The sequence below is a fragment of the Sinocyclocheilus anshuiensis genome, unplaced genomic scaffold (genome assembly GCF_001515605.1).
Source record: "Sinocyclocheilus anshuiensis isolate Anshui unplaced genomic scaffold, SAMN03320099.WGS_v1.1 scaffold664, whole genome shotgun sequence".
Lineage (NCBI taxonomy): Eukaryota > Metazoa > Chordata > Actinopteri > Cypriniformes > Cyprinidae > Sinocyclocheilus > Sinocyclocheilus anshuiensis.
Genome location: NW_015554122.1, coordinates 312,459 through 338,104, shown reverse-complemented (window position 1 = coordinate 338,104; position 25,646 = coordinate 312,459). Strand labels below are relative to the sequence as shown.

The 25,646-nt window shown below is 37.4% G+C and overlaps 1 protein-coding gene across 8 annotated transcripts; it reads left to right on the top strand.

Moving 5' to 3' along the window:
- Positions 1-1,945: 1,945 nt before the first annotated feature.
- tpm2 (tropomyosin 2 (beta)) lies at positions 1,946-22,160 on the top strand. Of its 8 annotated transcripts, none has more exons than XM_016462506.1 (9): positions 1,946-2,190; positions 4,009-4,134; positions 11,353-11,486; positions 11,808-11,925; positions 12,576-12,646; positions 13,059-13,134; positions 14,359-14,421; positions 16,895-16,964; positions 21,174-22,160. In XM_016462506.1, exons 1-9 carry the CDS (start codon positions 2,077-2,079, stop codon positions 21,254-21,256), a joined length of 855 nt encoding a protein of 284 aa, XP_016317992.1. In that variant the 5' UTR covers positions 1,946-2,076; the 3' UTR covers positions 21,257-22,160. The 8 variants fall into 8 exon arrangements, with proteins under 8 accessions (XP_016317992.1, XP_016317991.1, XP_016317990.1 ...); XM_016462505.1 differs by lacking the exon at positions 21,174-22,160 and adding an exon at positions 17,579-18,220; XM_016462504.1 differs by lacking the exon at positions 13,059-13,134 and adding an exon at positions 13,707-13,782 and having other exon boundaries at positions 1,947-2,190.
- The last annotated feature ends 3,486 nt before the right edge of the window (positions 22,161-25,646 follow it).

Sequence of the window (25,646 nt, the reverse complement as noted above, 5' to 3'; positions counted from 1 at the left end):
CAAATAGTATCTCCGGGTAATGTTTTTGCAGTGTCACAGTTTGCATTTGTGACAACTTGGTTTACTGGCATTTCTATCAAAAGTATATATTTTATAAAGCATAAAAGCCATATTTTCATTTTCGTTTTTATAATGTGTTTTGTTTTTTGTTCTTTTCTTGCAATTTTTTGTTGTAATTTACTGATGTAAGTCCCATTTAGATGTGGACAGACAATATTAGATTAAAAAAAGATTTGTAACAGAAGAATTGGTTAATTAAAATGATTGTGTTAATTAAATAATAGTTATTATAAAGAACTGTTTTAAAGAAATTATAAAGACTTATTAATATATCAAATACATAAACAGTTTAAGTTTTCACCATTACTGCCTTTCCTGTTGCATTCAGTATGTTCTGAATCTTGCCTGCCTTTATATTTTATAATTGTGTATTTATCTGTTAACAGTTTCTCACTTAAAATAAGCAAACACACTTAGCAAATGTGTTTAACTAAAAACTCATAAATTCATTGTGTTGCAAATATTTCCTATTGCATTTGTGTTTTTTTGTTTTTGTTTCTTACAGAGGTGCTGGTGTTTGAGAGCTTAGCGTTTACTTGCATAGACCAATAACATAACATAATTACTGAGTCATTAATGAACATTATATCATACTTAAAATATAAGTACTTCTTGTGCATTCAAATATCAAAGTGAATAATTATTTGCTTGGCTAAAGAGATTTGTATCTAATCTAGACTTACACCGAGAGTACATCTGAGTTCTGAACATTACCAGGAACGCTATTCCAAAGTTTAGAAACTATATACAAAACAGCTCTACCTCCTTCCATGGTGCTATTATAAAATTTTACTGATGAGATTAGAATTTTGGTAAGAACTGCTGCGCTGGAACCACATGCAGCTTGTTTATGGAGGCTGTGGAATATACAGCCTGCACTGTACATTACAAAATATCTAGTCTTCGGGTGATAACACATGAACTAGCTTCTATCGGGGACATGTTCCGTAACTTAAGAAATATTTCAGTAAAAGAATGCTTTCTATAAAATTGGAAAAACAGATTTCAGTAAATAAATTGTTGCCAAGCATGACACACACAACTGTAGAAGATGATGATAGCATTATGCTTAAAGTTTCAAAAGTTTTTGGTGATTAATTATTCCTCATTTTGACAGAATTTAGAAGATGAAAATTACTGGACATCCATTCTTAAAAGTCATTCAAATTAATCTGAACAAATTTGAAAAACTGTGACATTTTATCTGAAGGATACTGCATGTAAAGCTAACTGTCCTCAGCATAAAAATGAAAGCCTTGTTTCATGATAATATTACCTAAGGGGAGCATGTACAATGAATACAAGAGGACCTAAGACTGAGCCTTGTGGTACTTCGTATACTTAACTAGTGTTAGGTTTGACAATTACTCCGTTCTCATTTGCCTAGACACTGAAATCCATTTTTTTTCTTTGTAAAACTGCAAACCCAAATTCAGCACTTTATGCCATGTGTTCATAGAGAAAGTACTAGCATTCAAAACCCATCACAATGTCAAAACAACCCACCATTGAACACAGCAGGCAAATTATATGACAGAAATCAGTGGAAAGAGGAAATCATTGTGGTTTTTGAGAACATTACCTTTAAGTCATAAGTCATGCAGCATATCATAGGGATGCTGCTCATAAATATCATGATGAAATTCGAGTTAAAGATACTCTATAGACAGTGTTTAATGTACGATTACATCAGTAGTTGTTTTTTTCCAGGGCACTTGAATAATCCTGACCTCATATCTTTTTAAGTATAACTGGAGAATGAGGATTCAAAGCCTCCCAAACATGGACAAAATCACAGGGTCAAATGCAGAGCCCATTCAGCAGGACGAATCAGAGCAGGGGGACGTCACTCTCCCAGAGACTTTAGAGAAGTTTCCAAAAAAGACCAGAGTTCCTCTGGAGAGGATTCCAGCCGCCTCTCTGCTGTGCACTCTGCTTTGTCCATCTCTGCCTCCACTCTCTGAACAAGCTCTCCTCTTTCTCCTCGGCTGCTAGCAGAAACCCAGGAAATCAACCATGGAGGCCATCAAGAAGAAAATGCAGATGCTGAAGCTAGACAAGGAGAATGCCATAGATCGTGCAGAACAGTCCGAGATAGACAAGAAAGGTGCAGAGGACAAATGCAAACAGGTAAATGGAATGAGTTTGGTGAACTGAAATCCGATTATCAGACAAGAGTTTTTTTCTGTAGATCCATCCATGTTTCTGTTGTTTTCCATCTGTGTCTAATTTAACTCTCTGTTAAACTGGGAGAAGTGGACGAGAAAAAGTATGAGGAAAATTGTCTAAGCAGTAATAAAAATATGAGATATATACTTTAAGTAAAGCTTTTTTGGTGTCTTTTTCCTGAGTACTGAGTACAGAAATTGTATCATTTGACCTTCCATGTATATGTAGTGTATATGAATCATCATCTGCTCAGTGTCATCAACTCCAAACACCGATGATTAATCCCAGTTTATGGTCCAGCATCTCTGATGAGTTGAACTATTTTTAGTCTTGTTCCTTAAGATCCGTCAATCAGGACTAACTGAAATGGCGATGCCAAATATAGTGGTGTAAATATGTTAGTATATTTAAGTAGGTATACTTGATTACAGCCATTTCATTAAGAGGCCCAGGCTGACGAACAACATTTTCCACTATTTGATTAAATGTCACACAAATAACAGCACGACCAGGCCTGTCACTTTAGATTTATTTATTGACCGTGATGAATGAATTGTTCCTGTAGATCTTTCATTGCCACTGTTTTTTACAGAATCTGTCGTCCTCAATAATTTAAAGGAAATGTCGGTTAGAAGTTCTCTATAACTATTTAACTAAAATCCATTTTAATGAAGGCTTCTTCATCAAGGACACTGTCGTTCTTTATAATGGAAGCACAGCTGGCTTTCCCATGAGAGCAAAAAACGTGAAACAATTTTGTCGGAGCACATGTACCAGGATATAGTTCACAAACATTATATCCATTTGATTTTGAATCGGTGACCTCAGAATATCTCATTTACTAGAACTGGATTGGTTCCTTTTACCATGTTTATATGCGCCTGAAACTGATCTAATTTCTTGAAAGCCTGCTCTGATGGCCCAACTCCATCTATTCTTGTCCCAAGGCCTTTGTTATTGCACCCGTTGGTCACCACACATGCTGTCCTTGATCTTGTTTTGTCCTGCTCCACCTTCATAGAATTGTTCAACATAATAGGATCAAGGCTTTGTACCATCTGGAGCCACCGGGCTGCGTTTGACGCCAAAGCCGCGATGCTTCTCATAACTGTCCCGGCAAGGCATCCGTCATGAGTGCATTGCTTTGAAACCGTTCACTTGTTCCGTCATCCACCGTAGCTATTTTACACTTCTCAATTTATGAGCTGACCAAAGTGCAACCCGCCTATAAAGCTGGGCTCTATTTTTGCAGCCAGCATTATCTGCTCTGCATTTCCATATGCGGAAGCCGACTGTCCCGCTGGCTCACAATAAATAGAGGCTGGTTTTTGACACTAAGCCATGTGTGATGTTATGGTTAATGGGTGGTGGTTTACTTAACTCTTGTTAAAAGGGTGGGTGGGGGTGACCAGCAGCAGCTGCTGCAACTCTCCACTTTAACATAACTTTGCCGTTTATAATTGTCTCCTCATGCCCTCCCCAAACAGCCCACCTAAACAAGACACTCAGTTATGAACCGGGATTTACAGATCATCATATTTCATTGGTGTAGGAATGAGCTCAAGATGGGGGACACAATACTTGATAAGTAATGATCTTCCAAAATGTGGAGAAGCAAAAGTTTCTAAAAAAAATTCTACCCTGAATTTGTCCTTCAGTCGGTCTTTCTGTAGTAGTATTCAAATCAAGCATCGAGAACCTGGTCAAATAAATGCTTTTGAATAAAACTAGTAATTTGACAGTATTTTCAGTGCTTAATGTGTGTGTTTGTGTGTGTAGCTGGAAGAGGAGCTCTTGGGCCTGCAGAAGAAGCTGAAGGGTGTGGAGGACGAGCTGGACAAATACTCCGAATCACTGAAGGACGCTCAGGAGAAACTAGAGCAGGCCGAGAAGAAGGCCACAGACGTGAGTGACACACAAATCATTAAAGATTCAACACATCTCTCATTCACTCCTTGTTTGGTATGCTATATATGCACAGTTTACACTACAGTTCAATTTTTTTAAAAGATAGAAATTAATACTTCAGCAAAGATGCATTAATTGATCATAAGTAAGAGTAAAATTCATTTATAAAAGATTTCTATTTCAAATAAATGCTGTGCTTTTGAACGTTTTTACTAATCGAAGCGAATTAAATCCTAAATCCTAAAAATAGGCCAGTGTTCGAACATAAGATCTAGACATGACATGTTTAAGTCAGACAGAAGTGTTCAGGAGCTAGTCAGCATGCGTCCTCCTGTGGCTGCAGTCAGTATGATATGTGTGTGGTGGTGGAGAGATCAGGCCGTTAATCAAGAGAGCGGCCCGCACTGATTGGGGCCCGTCCTGTCAACAGCTGCTCTGCTGCTAAACCCACCCACAGTCTCAGATTCTCTAAACACTTCATAAACACTGTCAGCACCTCACAGCTGAGCTGACTGATGTGTGCATCTTACCACTTCACCAAAGACCCCTTTCTGCATATGGCTGCGTTTTCTGCTGGATTCTGTTGGTCTGATACCTGTCATGTTTCCATTGTTTAACACGACCTTTGACCTTTCCACACTCACACTGTCAAATCTCAATACTCTTCACTGATGACCAAAATACAAGCATGATATACTTGATCTATAATACAATATACATTACTCAAAGTTACAAATGGTACTTCCATTGTCTTTTTAGGCAATCTTTTTTCTAGACATTTTTTGACACTGGTATTCTTCACCACAGTATCATCTGATACCTTTTCAGTAAAGGTATTGAGAGCTATATTGTTAGGTCTGTAGTGTGAAATATTCATATTTTTGCAATTCAGACCCTTTAAATCAGGGGTGCCCAAACTCGGTCCTGGAGGGCCGGTGTCCTGCAGAGTTTAGCTCCAACTTGCCTCAACACACCTGCTGGTAAGTTTCTAGTATGCCTAGTAAGAGCTTGATTAGCTGCTTCAGGTGTGTTTAATTGGGGTTGGAGCTAAACTCTTCAGGACACCGGCCCTCCAGGACCGAGTTTGGGCACCACTGCTTTAAATAGTCTATAGACAGTTTAAATCGCTCACAAAGGTTAGACGACTCTTGAAATGACACGTCTGTTACATATTTATCAAATATGTTAATAAAAAAATATATTCAATAATATTATATAATTAAAAAATACAAATTATTATAAAAGTATCATTTCTAGGTTATTTAAAAAGTGTACATCAATGTATGAAAAACTGAAAAATGCACATTTGCTTAAGAACTGACAGTGTACAGAAGGAAACTGCTTTTTAATTTGTATTTGTATAGAGCTTTTCCCAATCCTCGTTGTTTCAAAGCAGCTTTACAGAAGATCAAACCAGCTTAAAGCCCCAGTGATGTGACTGGCATTGAAAGATCTCCCTAGGATCACGTGGTTGGGTAGAAAAACCCATCCTCCTCTAGCATCAAAATAAATGCACATATGCTAAATACTAACTAGATACAGGTGAAAAAGAATCTCAATTCAATCAGGAAACTTTTGCAGTTGCTTTGCTTCCAGTTCTTACGTTGAAATACTCTTTGACTGTGTGCTTCACTCACTGCGTGTTGTACTGTATTTACACCATTAATACGTGGCCAAAAAAGGGAGAAACATCAGAGGAATGCAGTCATTTGTTTACAGTGAAGTGATCTGCTCAGCGTTTCATTGAATGGATTGGTCTAAGGACAGTACACTCAGACAGGCCTGAGTAAACGTTTGACTGAAACATACCGTTTTATGGTTGTAATTCGTTTGAAATTCATTTGATTGGACACGATGAAGTAGAAAGTTTGTAAGCAATAAGACTCATCTCTGAGATCAAATTTGCATGATTTGGGTACATACGATCTTGACAGATAGGTCAACAAGAATTCAATAGTCTGTGAGCACCATAGACTGTATAAAAACATGGACGTAGTGTCCGTGACGTCACCCGTAGTTTTCCGAAGAGCATTTTTTAAGCCTAAAGTGGGCGGAGCCGGCCGACGCCATCTTGGCAGCGCGTCACTGCGCGTCACTCCCGAATAATCAAAAATGGGCAAAGAGGCGGGAGCTGGTTGCTGAAACCACACCCACCTAGCTCGACGCCGGTGACAGCAGCGGCAATCCACCTGTCACTCAAGTGGCCACGCCCTTAATTATGCAGAACTTTAAGGCTTAATATAATTTAAACGGATGAGTTATAAAAAAATTCACCCCCCTCACAGTTGTCATGAAGGGCAAAATTAGCTATATAGACCAAAATCATTTTTTGAACCAGGCTGTAAACATGTTTTTTTCTGCTGTAAAGTTGGGCATTTTAACATGGGGGGGGGACTATGGGATTGACTCCCTTTTGGAGCCAGCCTCTAGCGGCCAGTCGATGAATTACAGTTTTAGTCACTTCCGTGTTGGCTTCACTAGAGAGCGCGGGAGGTTGCCGCTTGGGAGTTCCACAGGAGCAAATCCTGTTCCAGGGGGTAAAATACACGGTTTTTGCGGGGGTTCCCCTGGTAGAATTCGTATTCCAGGTGCTAAATATAACGTTATTGGGGTCGCTTCAACCCGCGGACATGAAAAACAACCCGCGGCAACAGTAGACCAAAACCGCTGGAAAACCGCGGACCTGGCAACACTGCTCCGAACTCACCTGGGGCCCCGTCCTCATGCCAAGTAAATCATAACCCCTTCATTATGAGGGAAACTGCTCGGCGTGGGTGTTGAGCAGCAGCCCTGGCTCTGCTCTGCTGAGTTTGGGAGCGCTGAACGAGCTGCTCCTGCTTCTGTGCTCCTGCCAGCCGAACACGGGTCACCTGAGAGGTGTGCGGCGCCATCTGTTGTTCCGGCGAAGATGAGCTTTACTTCAGCCCGACGGATGTTTGTTTCGCCCTCGGTGTGAACAGAGCGTTTGTCGGCGATTCACGCTAAACGAAGACTTCTGGATAAAAACATTAGAGGAAGAAACTGGCATGACCGGTGTCTGATAAAGGCAGGATCACTGGATATAACGTTAGCGATATCGCTGCTGCTGCCCTGCCCGCGTCGCGTTTAACATTAACAACAGACTCGGGAATTCAGTGGGAATAATGGCATCGTTAACCTCCATAGAAGCCGTGAAGAGGAAGATCCAGAGCCTGCAGCAGCAGGCGGACGATGCGGAAGAGCGAGCAGAAGCGCTGCAGAGAGAGGTGGACGTGGAGCGGCAGGCCAGGGAGAGAGTGAGTGACCCTCACATTCAGCCTGGGTGCGCATTCTGGCCCGAGAGCGATGTTTTATCTGTCTGTTTACACTGTTCACGTGTTAACTTCAGAAACATCATGTTCCCTGCAATACCGATGTCCCTTTATTCCGAACAAACCAGGCTGGTAAGAAAGGGGCCTCTCGGGCCATATAGAAGGCCCCTTTGACTACAGCATCTTTATTAATGGCTCTTATTCAATGTAAAACTGGTGTTCCTCATGGCTGGCATCTGTAAACGTGTTGGAGTTTTCTAGTGAGTGCTCTGTCTTCGGGATGCTCTGGTTTCTTAAATAAAATCCAAACATTAAGTTCACTTCAAAAACACATTAGCCAAATATCAATATCAATTTAGGTGAAACAGTGCAGAAGCACACACTATTCAACAGAGCAGGTTGTGAGAGCTGCTGACCTGTCGGAGGAGCTTGAGCTAATGAGAAGACATGAGAAGCAGATTAGGGTTTTATTGAGGGCGGGTGATGAAAACAGCACATCCGCAGAGACTCACAGCATCTCTCACTTCAAAGTCAAACTCTTTCTATCACACGGACCTGCGGATATGTGATGCAAGTGCTCAGTTAAAACAGGTGATTAAGCAGGTGTAGTCCACCTGAATGTAGACACTTGAGTCCATCAGCCCGTCACGGGCCCAGGCCAGGGTCATCTTCTTGTCTACCTGTAAGAAGTGTAGGTAGTTTACATGGAGATCAACATTGATTTGGAGATTTGATGTTGTCTCGAACCCTCGAGCCCCATAGTGAGGTGCCTTATGTTAACAGTGCACTACGGGAGATTTGTTTGATTAAAAATGAACAAAAATTGAACAAGAACATAAACTAGTTTTCTTATGTACATTTTTACGCAGTACGTTTAAAGATACACTATGTATTAGTCAAGGTTGTGCCATATTTAATATTTGACAGGAATGAAAAACGAGGCTGTGAGTGACAGAAGTGCGTTCGATAGATTGTACTGTTGATTAACAACAACACACCAATTGTTCAGCTGACAAAACATCTTTCCAAAAAAAACTTTAACTAGACCATGAAACAGTTAGAGTGCGTGCCATTGTAAAGACTGTAAGTCTGACAGCCTCATTTTGATCCATGTTAAGTTCAGTATGGTGTCTAACCTGACTGAAAATATAAATGGAGTGTGTCTTGCAGGAGAACATTGTATTGGTTGTGCTTCAGCTCTCCTCTGTTCAGATGAATGCTGTTTGAGGTCCTGGTGTACATATGGATACAGGAGGAAATAGTCAAATAATCTCTTTTTAACAACTGGTGATTTCCCGGAAGAGTGCTGTTTTGAAGGATTCATGGTCAGTTTTTTCTTGTTTGTTGTGATGACAAACTTTCAGCTTTACTCTACTAACACACCATACACACCATACACACGCTCCGATGACTTGTGTATGTGATTTCCTGTCAAATCTGTTCTGACAGCGCAATATAACTCATTATTCTAGGTTTGGAGGATGGCTTTTTCTCTGCGTTCTTTCATTAAAACCATTTTTCTTGAGTAATGAGTAACCTGAAAGTAATCAGAGATTGCTTAGAAAGTGAGGATAACATTCCTCCGCAAAAGTTACAGCTAGTTACACAAAGTAATGTTGATGTTGGAAACATTCACCATTTCTGAACCAAAGTTTAATAGTAGACTTTATCTGATCTGAGCAATCATGATTTACTTTAACGCATTTTTTTTTCAGCAGGTCAGAACTAAAGTGGCAGATATATTACTTGTATTTCAATGTATAAAGTCATTTACTCAAGAAGTGTTTGCCGCCATGCAAAGATCTCCTGATGTGCTTTCTGCCAGAGCTATCTCTCTGTTAAACACTTTATTTCAATGTGAAATTTCTAGTGAAGACTTTTATTCTGCTCACACACTTTAAAAATCAATCCAGATTGGCTTTAGATTTATTAAAAATTAAAATAAAAGATGTTTAGTAAACATCTTATATGAGGTTTTCAGTTGTTTTAGCTATTTTTATAGCCTATTTAATCCTGGATTTTAACCTTGCCATGAAAATAGCTATAAAGCTGGCATGGCTTTAACCCACAAACAAATTAGGCCACCTCTGTACCCCTTGTCGTTTTACTAGACTATGAAGATGAACTTTTGTTGTAAAGATCTCCAAGATGACTTTAGACTTTTAAATATTGGTTAATGGCTACAGGCATCTGTAAAATGCTACATCTTCTTTAAAATAATAAATATCCGTTTATTCATGTTCATTGTATGCTGTATTTGGTGACATGATTAAATATTCCCACATTCAAAGGGTTGACATAGTAATAGCATTGCTAGCGTGTAGTTAGCTATTAAAGTATTGGACAAACAGTTGATAGTGAGCTCAACCCTCTTTACCTTGTGAACTTTGCATTTTTAAAGTTTAACTTAAAGCCAGCAATGCATTCAGAGAGAGTGTGTCCGATGGGAACTTCTGCTTTATCCAGTTATTAAAAAAATTGGGATGGGAATCATAACAATTGCCAGGGAAGCATGAACTGATCAAATGTATAGGTTAAATGGAAAGTCACAACACTGTATGTTTCACGCTGTGGATTCGGGAACAGTTTTGTGGTGAAAAGTGGTATAGAAAACAGTATTTTACTTTGTCAGTTTTTTCGTACACTGTTCTGTCTGTGTAATGGATATTTTTGTTGCACAATGGATGTTAAAGGGGTCATATGATGCTATTTTAAAGATCATTATTTTGTGTATTTGGTGTAACAGAATATGTTGACCTGCTTTAATGTTCAAAAAACACATTATTTTTCAAATACTGTACATTATTGTAGGTCCTCTATGCCCCGCCTCTCTCAAACACGTCGTTTTCAACAAAGCCCCCTCCTTTGACAAGCACAGTCTGCTCTGATTGGCCAGCTGACCCAGTGCATTGTGATTGGCCGAACACCACAAGCACGCGTCGGAAATGTAACGCCCCTTACCATAATCGCGAGCTTCAGCTTTCAAAGTAAATATCAAGACAGTTAATAATGTCGTTAGTTTTACCATCAGTTCAAGCCCGAAAGGGCAACAGAGTCGCGTGACAGACACAGTGATGATGCAGTACACAAGCCGCGGTTAAGACTATGATATGCATAGCATACTATGCTATGATTTCTGACAGGCTGTTCACTCTCCTGTGATGTGACTTAACTTTTATAAAGAATATCTCTTTGGATTTGAGACTTTAGTCTTTGCAACTTTACAGATCTTCTTTATGCACCAAGAGCTTGTAACACTCCAAAGAGAAACGAAAACTTGAAATCGCATCATATGACCCCTTTAAAAAAGATTTAACAAGACAATTTTTTATCATTAAAAAATAAATTATTGTCTGTAAATGTTATAGTTACATTTCGCAGTTCAGCTTTTCCTAACTAGTGAGTCACTGTTAAATTTACAGATGAGACTTATTCTAGAGTGAGTGTGTGCATTGACCAGACAGTGTAAGAGAGCCGGTTATATTATAATATTACAATATCATTATTACATAATATTAGATTAAATTACCAATGTTATAATTTCTGCATAGCATACATTTTATAGCCTTCAATTTGCACATTGTTCTGAGTGAGCACTGGTTAGGATATGAAAGCAACTTTTGTCAAAAAAAATACAGGAAATAAAATGTATTTGAGAGATGTTCTGATTATTCAAATAATTGTTAGTTGCAACAGTAAAATCTCAGAATTTTTCACGATATGAAGAAAGATAATTTGTCGTTGGAGTCAAAACTTGGTTTATTGTGATGTTCTAGATGCAATTTTGCACTTAATTGGACAATAATCACAAGATATTCACATTGCATGTCACCTTCACATTATCCAACAAGGTTACCGCAAATCACATTTTTCCTCCATGGCATGCAGCCTTGGTGTGCATTGACTGATTCTCCTGTGATGGCAGGCCGAGGCTGAGGTGGCGTCCCTGAACAGACGCATCCAGCTGGTAGAGGAGGAGTTGGATCGTGCCCAGGAGAGACTCGCCACTGCGCTACAGAAGCTCGAGGAGGCCGAGAAAGCCGCGGATGAGAGCGAGAGGTGTGACGGCAGCATCTTTAACAACATATCACTCCACACTTTAACTACACATCTGGGCTTTGTTCACGGGGCAGTTTTTATTTATTTGATTCGCATCCATTTAGTTTTTTGGTAATCATAAAAACAAAACAATGTATTTTGTTGATACCTGTTCAAGGCCAGAGTTTTAGGTAGTTTCAAACAGATTTTCAAACAGAGGATCAGCCATCCTTCCAGGGTGTCATGAGTAAATACCTTAAACCTGTTGTGTTTAGACGTGCTGAGTTTGTCTGTTCATGGCACTTCTGAATGTAATATTGACCATGTGGTTTCTCCATACAGAGGAATGAAGGTGATAGAGAACAGAGCAACAAAAGATGAGGAGAAGATGGAGATCCAGGAGATGCAGCTGAAGGAGGCCAAACACATCGCTGAGGAGGCTGACCGCAAATATGAGGAGGTGTGCATGTCAGCCAGCCTCACATTATTTAATGACTGGAATTCATTTAAATCAGGCTTCTTATAACTAGAAGCTTTTCACAGTATATTGAATTATGGCCATGCATAAAAGTTCCAAAAAAGTTCACAATGGTGGCGTGGAAGACAAGGAAAACATTATTATTTCTAGATTCAGAAACACTCAGAATTCAGATGCTAAAAATAATGAAGAAATCATTTATTTATGTTTTCTTATATTTCATATTTATTCAAGAATGTTTCTTCGTGGCATTGGCTTGTGGTCATTTTTTGGCAAATTTGGTCGATGCATGTATATTCATGTCCAGCGGCCGTGCACAAATTAATTTATCAGCTGCTGAATTTTGATTGGCTGTTGGTGGCAATTTCTGTTGATGTGTCTGATTGATAATTAAGGATATGTAATCATTTCTACTGAAGAACAAGCATGCTGCTTTGTTGATCAAATGGTCACAGACTGAATATATTTTTGTTGTTGTTGTGTGGAAGATGTGTCACTATACCTAAACCTGAATTTCCTGCATTATTGTTTATTGGGGATTAACTTCCTCCTTCATAACTTTTTACAGCTCTGTGATATTTGTTATTTGATAGTAATTGTAAAATTGAGTTTGTGTGCTTGTTGGACTGCAGGTGGCGCGTAAACTGGTGATTCTTGAGGGTGAGCTTGAGCGCTCTGAGGAGCGAGCTGAAGTGGCTGAGGCGTAAGTACATTTAATGCATGTTAAACAGTTTAGTTGAGACTGAACTTTATTGCATTATTATTCCATAAATAAATTATAACTTCAGTAACCTTGTGTGTTAACAGGGGATTCTGTTGTTGTTGATATTTCATACTGATATTTTTAATTTCAGTGATTTGGGAGCATATTCCTGAATGCTAAAAGTTTAGACTAGCACTAACATCATGAAAACATGAACAAGTTTAATCTGCATTTGGTTATTACTGCTTAATCAAATTCCTTGCCAGAATACAGTGTTAGAAAAATGTATTGATTGTATTGACTGTCAGAAACGATGTGTGGAATATATATGTGTGCATATGCAATGGTAACAAAAGTGCATTACATTTGCATGAAAAACTGAGTTTAATATGCATGTTCTGGACTAACTCAGTCGAGTCAGGCAGCTGGAGGAGGAACTTAGACTCATGGACCAGAATATGAAATCCATGATGGCCGGAGAGGAAGAGGTACTGCCGAGAGACTGATGTAGCATGTTAATGCTGGCTTCTCTTGACCTGTCCTCTCTTTCGGATATCTATGACCTCCTGTGTGGCTCTTCTTGACTCTGTCCCTGTGCAGATAAACGCATCTTTTGCAAAAGAAAAAGGGGCCTCAACTAGAACCTTGGGGAATACCACACTTTAATTACTGCTGTTTTGTAACAAGCACCTTGGAAATAACATTTTATTTATTATTTTTATTATTATTTAGTTTATTTTTATTATTTTATAATTAAAGTAGCCAGTTTGCATGATTTAAATCTTATAATAAACATTTGACAAGGAATGTTGGCCTCTCAAGTGCTGTTATATTCTGCATTACTACTTTTTTCTAGGGAAACTGTTTTGTGAATGAAATGTAAAGGCATTTAAAGTGCCTGATGTGCTTGGAACTTTGAATGGTTCTAATATTCAGCCAAAATTAAAGGGAATGGCCTCATTGTTCCATTCAGGTTGGGGTCTCTTTTGCTAAAAACCGCTTCCTTTTCTGTCTCCTTTCCTTTGCCCTTTCTTTTCCTGCATCTCTTGCTGTGGTACAGCAAATCTGGTGACCTAGAGGAAGAACTGAAAAATGTCACCAACAATTTGAAGTCCCTGGAGGCACAGGCTGAGAAGGTAGGCTGAGCCTTCATAGCATTTATTGCAGTGAAAAGTCCAAATGCCCTGCTGTTCACTTTCAAGTCAGATTGCCCATGTTTACTCTCACAGGGCTAATCTGTAATTGTGGTTGTAATTTTTGTCTTTGTACAACAAATTATTGGATAACATATGTCATTTATCCAAATTTTAAGCCAAACTTAAAAATGAGATTCCCCTTGTTAAAGCAGCATTTTATACAGGGTGAGCTTAGCCAATAAAGTGAATTGTTCCCTTTGTCGCGTAAAATAGCTTTCTCATACTCACAATCTCCATTGACTTTGCTGCCATTTCTCTTGCCAATGCTATGCAATGTTCTTATTCTGATTTCATATGCATTTTAAAATACAATTTTCAGATGTATTTTAGTATTCTGTAGTGAGTATTTAGCCTGTAAAGAGTTCTCAAATATTGAATGGTATGTAAATAAAACCTTTGTTTTATCTTCAAAGGCATAATTATTGCACAGATTGCAAAAAATGCCCTTGCTTTTCAGTTTATCTTTACACAATGATAGCTGCAGCATCAATTATTCATTTTTGATTTATTCCCCAGTACTCCACGAAGGAAGACAAATATGAAGAAGAAATCAGAGTACTCACTGACAAACTCAAAGAGGTGAGTTTGTGAATATTCAGCACAACTGGGTTTGCTCCTCTCTATCCAGTTATAAACACAAGGTGAGCTGTTTGGCCCATTTGAATTTGATACCGTCATACGTTATACACTCGTATGATATAGGCTCCATGCTAAAGCTAAACAGCCTTGACCATGGAAACTGCAGTGATGTGGTAAACTGTAAAACGTGATCGTGCCATACACAATGGTAATTACAAGCTTGTCAATCTACACAGCACCACACCTATAGAAATGAACACTGCATTTAACACTGTAGAAATCTTTTTTATGGATATATTTATTATAAATTTTACTATTACTATACTAATTAAATATAGTATATTAAGGGGACTGTCACTTTTATGCGGATTACTAAAAAAGACATTTGACTAAAAAGCACATTTGCACAAAAGCACAAGACCAGCAAATATTCACCCCAATATGTAACGTTATACATTATATTTAGTAAATATATATTACATAATTATTTCTTAATTATTTGTACTGTATATAATAATAATAATACATTTATTTTGTATAGTGCCTTTAAAAATTGCTTTCTCAAAGCACTTTACAACACAAGCAAGCACAACAATAAAAATGAAAACACAAAATACAGAGCAACACACAGAAAAGAAACCTGGAATAACACTAAATAAATAAACAAGAAACTGAAAACAAAATTAATCAAGTAAAAGCAATCCTGAAGTAAAAAGTTTTAAGACGAAATTTAAAAATACCTAAATTGCTTCCCTGATGTCAACCAGGAGAGAATTCCACAATTTGGGGGCATAAGATGAGAAAGCCTTGTCTAGGTGTATAAGGTGTTAAAAGCTCGGCCAAGTACTGAGGAGCCCATGCAGACTATGCATTACCTTGTATGTTAACATAAGGATTTTAAATCAACACGGAATCTTACCGGGAGCCAATGCAACGATGCCACAGGGGTTACATGCTCAACAACCCTAGCCCCAGACATAATTCTTGCTGCCAAAGTTTGCAGATACTGAAGTTTGTTAATGCAGGATTTAGACACTCCAATGAGAAGAGCATTACCAATAGTCTAAACGTGAGAAAACGAAGATTTTTTTTTAAGTACTTTGTAGCTCCAGCGCAACACCATCAACAGGCAGAGCTAAAGAACCAGCATTACGCAGTTGATGGGGAGAGCGAGAAGCATGACTTCGGTTTTAGAACTATTCAAACACAGAAAATTGTTAGACATCCATGTCTTAATCTCCGAAATACAATTTAATAGATGGAATAAGTCCACATCTTGACCTGATTTTGAGTGGATGGGTGTCATCAGCATAAAAATGGTAGGTAAGTTTAAGAGATCTTATTAGTTGACAGAGTGGAAAAATATAAAAGCTAAAAAGCAAAGGTCCAAGAATTGAGCCCTGGGGGACACCAGTACTTTTAAATTAAATGTTCCCTCCTGGTGGAATGACCTGCCCAACTCAATCCGAGCAGCTGAGTCCTTAGCCATCTTCAAGAATTGACTTTGTTTATTTGACCCTCTAACTCTAGCACTCTCTATTCTAATTCTATTCTTAAAAAAAATATATTTTAGACTTGCGCTCTATTCAGTCCTTAGCCATCTTCAAGAATCGGCTAAAAACACATCTCTTCCATCTTTATTTGACCCTCTAACTCTAGCACTCTCTATTCTAATTCTATTCTTAAAAAAAATATATTTTAGACTTGCGCTCTATTCATTTACTAACTGCTTGTTTTCTTAAAAAAAAAACACTAGCTTCTCTAATCTTTTTGTATTCTATCTATTTGTTTTCTTTTAATTTATTATACCATTAACAAAAGCAAAAAAAGGCCTCTAACACTAGCTTGCTCTTCTTTTTCTATTCTATCTGTTTTCTTTTTATTAATTATATAATAATAATAAAAACCTTGCTACATGTACTGCGTTAAGCTAACTGAGACTTATAGCACTTGTATATCATTGCTCTCTTGATGATTTTGATTGCTTCTATTGTCCTCATTTGTAAGTCGCTTTGGATAAAAGCGTCTGCTAAATGACTAAATGTAAATGTTTTGACACTGGCTCACCAATCAACATCCATGCGATGTTGAACTTTGTTATCTCAGAGATAAAGAAAGATCTTAGATAGGATGCATTTGCAGGTTTGGTTTCAGTTGATTGTGATGTGTTCACAGTCACTTCATCCAGCGCTCTTTATGTTCTCTGTGTTCTAAAGTTTCATTGAGTGTGAAACCCCTTCAGACAATTCAGTGTGTGAAAATAAACAATTCAGACTGATTCACAAACCAATTCAGACCATTTTGCCAACCATTTGATCAGTTCATTGATCATCATTAAACATGTACCCAAGTAGAATAGCATGTAATCATGTAATATTTCTGAAGTTTTGACCAAATCTTTTAGGAAAAAGAATCCTAGTGTATTTTTATATTGAGAAAGTCCATGAAAATATGTTGATTTTCTTTTCTCCAGGCTGAAACGCGTGCTGAGTTTGCTGAGAGGTCTGTGGCGAAGCTTGAGAAGACCATTGATGATTTAGAAGGTACATCTTCAAGATTTATACTGCTGCCTGTAAATAATGACTGCCCTAATGACAAAATAACAGGAATGGACTTGTGTGTATTAGCAGTTTTGCTGCCTTATTCGTTCTAATTATAACTTCTCTCACATGTTTTGTAAACCGAAATGATTAATAGGAAAATGGAAAAACTGTTTCACCTGACCAGATAGAGCTAGTTGTCATATACTAACGTTGCTTGAAATGTCGTAGGCGTTGTGTGCGCATTTCTGACAGATGGATCTAGTGTCTTTTGGTGGACTGAAACTGCATGCCATCTGTTTTTGGTGAGGTGACTCTGACACCTTAGATGTTGAGTGAATAAGAACGACACGTGAGAGCATGTATCATGGGATTTTGCGGATGGAGTTTCATTTCAGAGTGACTCCTAGTGAGCTTGAAAATTATGCTTGTGCCAAGGTTTTCTAACCAAGATTTCAAACTGATTGCTTGTTCAGACATTGCAGTGAAACATCTGTGATAGTTGAAATTGGTCTTTATAGTCCTTCATCTCACGGTATTATTTTGTCTTTTTCTGCTGCTTGTTTCGTTCTGTCCGTCTCGTGTGTGTCTGTGTTCTCCTCTGGGATGATGTACAGATGAGGTGTACGCTCAGAAACTGAAGGGTAAAGCCCTCAGCGAGGAGCTGGATCTGGCTCTGAACGACATGACTACCCTCTAAGCCCTCTCTCCGTCTCCTCCTCATCCTTTTCCTCTCCTCTCCACATTGTCCATTTGTCTAATGGTTTTCTGTCTGTTTTCCTCCATGTGACTGTGAATCGGACATCAGGCATTATTTGTTCAGTCTGATTTGACGGAGCTCCGGCTGCAGCTCAAGTTTTGTGTCCTGTCTTTCTCTCCTGTGTTTGTGATCTGTAATGGAACGGTCAGCATTGTGTGTTGTTCTCATGACTGTCCGTTCTGAGGTCCGAGTAACTTTCATAATGTTGACACTTCCACTGCAGCATCTGTGTCATACATGCTCGCCGCTGCTTTACTTTATCCTGTTGCTGTAATAAATGTAAGAAATGTCTTCCCTCTGTTTCTATATTTATTTATTTGGTGTTATCACAAATTAACTTAAATTCCATTTTATGTGTTAAAGTGAATAATTGAGGTTGTGACAACCAGATATGCAGTGAATCAGTCTGAAATCAATCGTTGTGCACATAAGCACACAAGAACAGACCCTGCGAACATTGCTACTACACTTGTTTCAGGGAGGTAGCATCATAGCATGTATTCAAAGAGATATATAGAGAAAAATTTAAGGGGGTCTGAATACTTTCCGTACCCACTGTATATATATCATAGAGAGAGAGAGAGATCATGTTTTCTGCTTTAAAATTGAAATCAAAATGGACAATTAATTTTTTATTGAATATTGCAGTATTCCATATATATAATTTATTTGTGTACATCTTTTTTTTTTTTTTATGTCCTCTTGTTTTCTTTAATCAGAAATATGAACTTTACCTCTGCCTCACAGCTACATCTCTTCTCTGATGTTGTGGACAATAATCCCTCCAGCAACCTGTTGCTCACGTGAGATCATGTGATTATTAAATGACAATGATCCATACAATCTATTCCACACCCCTATTGGGTAAATAATTTGCTTGCAATTGCCAGTTCATGCCGACTTTCAAAAAATATCGCCATATGAAAACAAAAGCGTCTTCCTAATTCTAAGAGACTTATTAACAACTATCAAAAACAAATCAAATAGATTTTAGAAAAATTCTACTTGTATAATAATATCAGTAAAAGATCATTTTAAAATGTCATTGTTTATTTCTTACTCCTTAACAGTTTGGAATTTCTGAAGGCCATGTACCATAGTTCTTAACTGTGGCATTTGTTATAATAAGACTAGCCTATCATTACCAGGCCAGTAATGACTTTTTTTAATTAGGCTAATCAATATAGCATTTGTTATAAAGAAATAACCGCCTGCACATGTAGAACCAATAGCTACAACATGCCACAGTTTCAATAAAAATCTATAGGGAAACATCTATTCCCTTAACAGATTATCTAACATAAATTCTACAACAAGTTAAACTAAATTTTACACAATAAATAAGCCTACAATAAAACGTGATAAATTCTAGGAAAGGTGGTCATGATTTAAAAAGATTTAATAGCCTATATGTTAGTGCTGGTTCAAGACTTTTCTCCTCTTTCCATCAGTCTTTTTAGTTTATTTGCCTTTTTTTTAGATAATATTAGATTTTCTCCATAGCATTTTAAAGTGGCTGTTTCTCTAAATAATTCAAATAGATGACATATTTAACCATCAGCTTCGCGATAGGAATGGCTCGCGCAAATCTTATCACACTTCTCGAGCGCGCTCATGAGAACAACAGACTAGGAACAAGTGTTTATGAATTCTGCACTGCATTGTGTGCACTTCTGTATCAGGCAGTGCAGCGATTGGATGCTAATCAATCGAAGAGCTTTCCCTCATAAGAAAAAGGTAAACAAAATGTACTCTTGAAACATTCAAAGCCTAATGAGATGCACATTCTTCTCTGCGGTTTTTACAATGAACGCTAAGGTCAGAAACATACTTTATGCCAATGCAGGTGTGAAATCTTGATCAACGCAGTGTAAACTCAACATACTTCATGTTTCTTCTCTAGGCTACATGTGTTGGTCTGGTGGTGATTACTAAATACTTGAGGGGGGCAGTAGAGTTACTGTCAAATATTGGCACCTGTGATTTGAACTTATAGAAGAATGAAATAATAAAAACTGACATCATAAAAAGTAATGCCTGATATCATTTTCTTGATTGTTTATGTACATACTTGGGGTGTTCCAGAAAGCAAGTTTAACTAACCTGCATATGAAAAAAAAAAAACTTGCTTGAGGTACTTTTTTTGTTGTTGAATGTTCATAAATTCTAAAGAAAATGTACAGAATACATTCCTAGGTGTGCATCAAAGTCATGTAACTTGGTCTTAAGTCATGACTGAAGCAACTACTATTTCTATTTTGCATTATGACGGTGAGCCTTTTGTTGTGCCTTTGTTTGTTGTTCCTGTCTTTTGTAACTTTGTTTGACAACCTGGTCAGAGTTGCGTGTGTTATTGACAGCTCCTTTAAAATGCTCTGGCTTTATTAAATATCGAATGCTGCAAACTGCAGATGGTTCAAAAACATGACTTCTTGTTGATAGCTGGTTTGACAGAAGAACAAAAACTTGACAAACTCCTAAAAGGTGCTGAGAGATGGAATGAGGAAACAAGGATACTGTTATCCATTAGGTTTATAGCTTGATATGTGCTCAAGGGTTTATATTAATATTACAGGATTAGTTGCAGGCAAACCAGTCTGAGCTCACCAGTCCATGTTCAGAAAGCACAAAATTCAACTGGTTTGATTTCTGTGTAGAGCTCAATTCATTTATCAGCAAGGTGAAGCAACCTGATTTAGAATAGAGCTAACTAGTAAAGTAACGCATTACTTTTACATTTGCAACAAAATATCGGAGTTACTTTTCCAAGTAAGTAACGCAAGTTACATTTTCTCATGTACTGACTGACAGCTCTCCTGTCCTCATGTTGAGAGAAATCAGGAGTGAGTGCCGAGGCAGAGGCGCTTCCTTCAGCCTGAGGCTTATTCATTTCACTTTTGGTGTGAAAGGGCCTTTACAGTTGCCCAAAAAATAACTTGTGTTTTTTTATTATTAAAAAGCAAACAAACAAGCAAGCCCAGGCCAGGTGACCAAAAGTAAAGCAAAAGTAACATAATGCATTGCCCTCCATAAGAAGTAACGCAATTAGTTACTTTTCATGGAGTAATGCAATATTGCAAAGCATTACTTTTTAAAGTAACTTTCCCCAACACCGCGTGTAATCAAACCTGACACGTGTCAGTCCCAAAACAAGGCTTGCACTTTTCCTGCTCGGAGACTCTCAGCACTGTACCAGCGAACGGTGTCCGAAAGAAGCATCAGAAACAAACCTGAAGAGGTCATCATTGGTCTATTGTTCTTATGCTCATTTATTTTCGATATGCTCTATTTGAAAGAATCTGCTTTCTTTGAGAATGATAAAGAGCTATTTTGTCATTCCTGTCATTTTGATAGTTACTATATCACAATTGTAAAGATTTGATTGATACTTGATTCTGAGGTTGTAAATTAAGGCTGTCTCACCGAATCTCTTCTTGTTCTCACATCACCAGAGAAAGTGGCCCAGGCCAAAGAGGAGAATCTGAACATGCACCAAGTGCTTGACCAGACCCTGCTGGAGCTCAACAACTTATAAAGACACTACGCTCTCCAGCGGTGCAGCTCTTTGCTTTGATAGTCACACACTTGCCATTTTCTTTCCAACAGCCCGATGCAAACAATGTCTTTCAATAATAGCAAAGCCAGCAGTACGTTAAACAAATCATTTATTTGGATTTGTAGTATTTGTAATAAATCCATTGTGACCTCCTAATTAGATTTGTTCTAAGCGTCAAATGTAGTTTTTGACCTCAACTGAAAAAATGCTGTAATTCTCCACTTTGAATTTAACCCTACCCTACCAGCAATTTAAAGGAAGGGTTTTGTACAATGCAATCACTTTTGAGGTTACTATTTTAAGCATTTTCATTGATTTGTACCAAAATGCACAGCCTGTGATTGTAACTGATGTGTCTCATATCACCTGCAAAATTGCAACATGAATGTTTATTGTACTGCAGTGACCTTTCAATGAAATTCGCTGTTCCAAATGCAACATATGTTATTTAAATGCAGATCTCATGTCCTACTCCCAAGGAAGAGGGTCCAAAAATTAATTTATGCTGATAAACACTTGCTTTAAAAAAATGTTGTGAAATGGCAACAGTAGGCAACAACAAAGCATCTGTGCTAATTATAATAATTTGGGCCTGTGAGACATGGCTTATGTTTTTGACTATAATGACTACTACAAATGTTTGCAAGCTTTTCTTCTGTCTATTTGACAGATCTGACCAAATCTGTGAAGAATAACAGTCATGTACAAGGTGATAATAATAATAATGATGATGATGAAACTAATTATGGGGTTGGATGAGATTGCAGAAGCTGTTCTTATTTCTTTGATATGGATTTGATTAATTAGGGAAAATATTTTTTATGTTGTTTAAAAGTGACCTCTTTGTCTAACTCCCTCTAATGCAGATCACTATGTAGTAAATCCTAAAATAAATTTAAAAAATGCATTTATTTGGTATATAAAAGGGATAACATTTGGATCATTCTTGCACACATTTTTAAATAATTCCTGCAGATTTTATGCATCACCTGTTAATGTATCCTATGCAATTGTTTGAGCTGTTTGATTAAAATATTAAAAATATAATTTTGCCTTTTGATGATTTGTTTACCTGCCAACTGTTTTTATTGAAAAAAACATGTTCTTAAGAAGTCTGACAATAACAATTAGGAATGGAAGAGTGGTGACAGATTACAAGACAGTTTATGGAGTGAATTTGTATTTGTCCCTTGCCACAGAAAGTGTTTATGCTCTAGTGAGGGAAAAAAAGATCTATATTTAATAAGCAGACTGTTGTGCCTCTGCTGTTTTATTGTATTTATTTTTGAAAATGGATATGGGGAAAAGTTTATTTTAGCATAAGACTGCATAACATAAAACATGAAAAAATGAATTGGTCTCAATACTTTCTGAAAGTACTTTCTAATTACACTTTTATCCAAGGTGACTTATATTGCATTCAGAGTCTAGATTTGATCAGTTCATGCATTCCCTGTCAATCAAAGCCATGATCTTGTTAAATTATTGATATCCAGACACAGAAAGAACATGATCTAGTTTACAATATCAGATTCTTTTTGTTTTAAGTGTGTAAGAATGTCTCGGGTCTAGAAAATACCAACACTCAGTACATGAAGCCCACACTAAATCAATTTACAATATGCACAGTAAATGCTTACTTTGTCTGATCTCTGTAGGACAGTACATCATTTAAAATGCATTAATTTGACATGATTCGTGAGGTCTTCACACTCTTTCCCAGACGAGGCTTAAGCTTAGTCCCAGAATAAAGATGGATGTCTGGGCTGTTTTAAATGAAAAAAACTTGCACTGACTGATCTTAAAATATATTAGTGCCACTGATTTGTCTGATGCACACCTGTAAGGTTATTTTCTAAGGCACGTTTATAAAAGATACTTAAATGTCCTAATTGAACTATAGCCTAATCCTGGATTAATCTAAGCCCTGTCTGTGAAACTAGGCCCTTATGTTTAAAAAAAGGACAGCAGTAATCTGTTTTACTGGCTCCGTTACTCCAGTCTGAATCTTCCCCGTAGCAGATATTTCTGTCTGTTACATTAAATAATGAGAGCTTGCACTCGTCAATGATTCAGTTCTGTTCCAGTGGCATCACAAAATGCTACTCAGCTCAGTTCAACTAAAGCTGCACCTCCGTGCCTGTTTCCATTTTTAAATGACAACAGTAACAACAAATGAAAGAAAAAAAGAGGTAACACTTTATTTTAAGGTGTCCTTGTTACACATGTTACATGTACTTACCTAACCCTAACCTAACCTAGCCCTAACAATTAATTACGCATAATTACATGCAAGTAACCCTAAGCCAAACCCAAATCCTAACCCTAACCATATAGTAAGTACATGTAGTTAATTCATATGACTCAGTACTTATATATATAATTACACTGTAACAAGGGCACCTTAAACTAAAGTGCAACCAAAAAAGAAATGTGCCTTTTACTACATTATTGTAGTTATTTTTGAAGCAATAACCAAGAAGAAATAAAAATGAACAAACTTATTTTATGAGATTATATTAGTGATGCAACATGAATTTACACTAGACTAAAACGACCAAAACACGGAGAGGAATCTTTGTATTATAGAGTTATCATTCCACCACTCACAGCTGTAGATTTAGAGTAGATTGGGGTAAATTGTTGCCGTTCTGTACAAATACTCACCAGAATAAACATTGGATTTTTTTTCTCATGAGATGACTTTATTTGTCTGGAAAGCAAGCAAGCAAATAAATAAATAAACCTACATATTTAATTCTTATTTTTCACAATTTTGTTACAACTGCTCTTGTGCCTGGTGTGGTTCACACATTCATTCTCACTATACTAAACAAGATATTAGGTCTACATTTAAGTGAATTACACTGACAATTTTATGCTCTGATTGCTTTCTCATATTTTTATGTTTGCGGAAGACTGTCCCATCATCAGCATCAACACGGGACCGCACATTAGAGCAGGACGTTTTTGACAAATCAATAATTACAACAGGCAAATTTTGTTTACATGATTGACAGCAATAACAGTATGTACCGTTGCAACTTAATTTGTCGCTAAAAAAATAAAAGATCTGTCGCTTCGCTTGGGCTTCCTGTTGACCCGCGACAGCCTTTTCTTACAGCGGCGCAGGCACGTAAATATGGAAAGCCATGTACACCAAAAGTGGGACGAAACCGCGCGGTATTAAAGAGTTTGCGCAGCGCTGACCTGTCAAAGGCGTGGCTCAATGGACCGACTCGACAGCGCAGGGAGGCCATGTTTGCTAGCGCCACCGAATGGACAGCGCAGTACTGATCAATTAAAACCGGCCACGGAAACATTAGGCTACTTTAATTTCATGTTTTTCCCTGCACATAACATAATGAAAATCAGTATTAAGTTATTACATTTCTTTTGCTTATTATCTTTCATATTACTTCATGTAAACAGTGTTAGCTACTTTGAATAATATATATAATATATATATATATATATATATAAGCAGAGACTAATGATTTACAATAACGTGTCCTATATATGTGTGTGTGTGTGTGTGTGTGTGTGTGTGTGTATATATATATATACACACACACATATAAATTACAGAACGTTTAGCAAACACTGAGGAATCAAAAAAAAAAAAAAGAGAGAGAGAGAGCGCCAAGGTAATGTTATTTAACTTTCACATTGCAATTTCATTTAATGGCTAGGTTTTTAAGGCAGGGATGTATGACGGTAATTGCACTGCATTGCATTATGTTTTAGGGTTAACGGAATACACTAAACTTACTACACTAAATATTATACACTAACCATAATTTAACCCTGGTATTTGTAGTAAAACTGTGGTTAAACAAATGTCAATCAATCTGCCAAAAACCATGGTTACTACACTTTTACTTTAGTAAAACCATGGTTAATTTCCATATTTCGTAAGGGAAAGTTAATGGCAGAAAATGATCAGTAAGCTACATGTTACTCTTTTTTTTATTTTTATTTAAACATATTCTACAGTTACACAAATATAAATGTAAAATTTACCTAATTACCTATGTAGTAATATGAAAGATAATAAGCAAAAGAAATGTAATAACTTAATACTGATCTTCATTATGTTATGTGTAGGGAAAAACATGAAATTAAAGTAGCCTAACGTTTGGGCAGCACGGTTTTAAAGGGGTCATATGAGATATTCTTTATAAAAGTTAAGAGTTAACCACGCCTACCTAAAACGGCTCGTTCTAACACGCCCCCACATGTCTACATCACTATGTGGGAAGATTTGCATAACGCCGCCCAAATGTGCACGCAAAGAAAGAAGGCGTAAGTTTTATTCTCGCTGTAGTATTGTTGCTGCCGCCATGTCGTGAAGGCGCTGTGTGCTTCA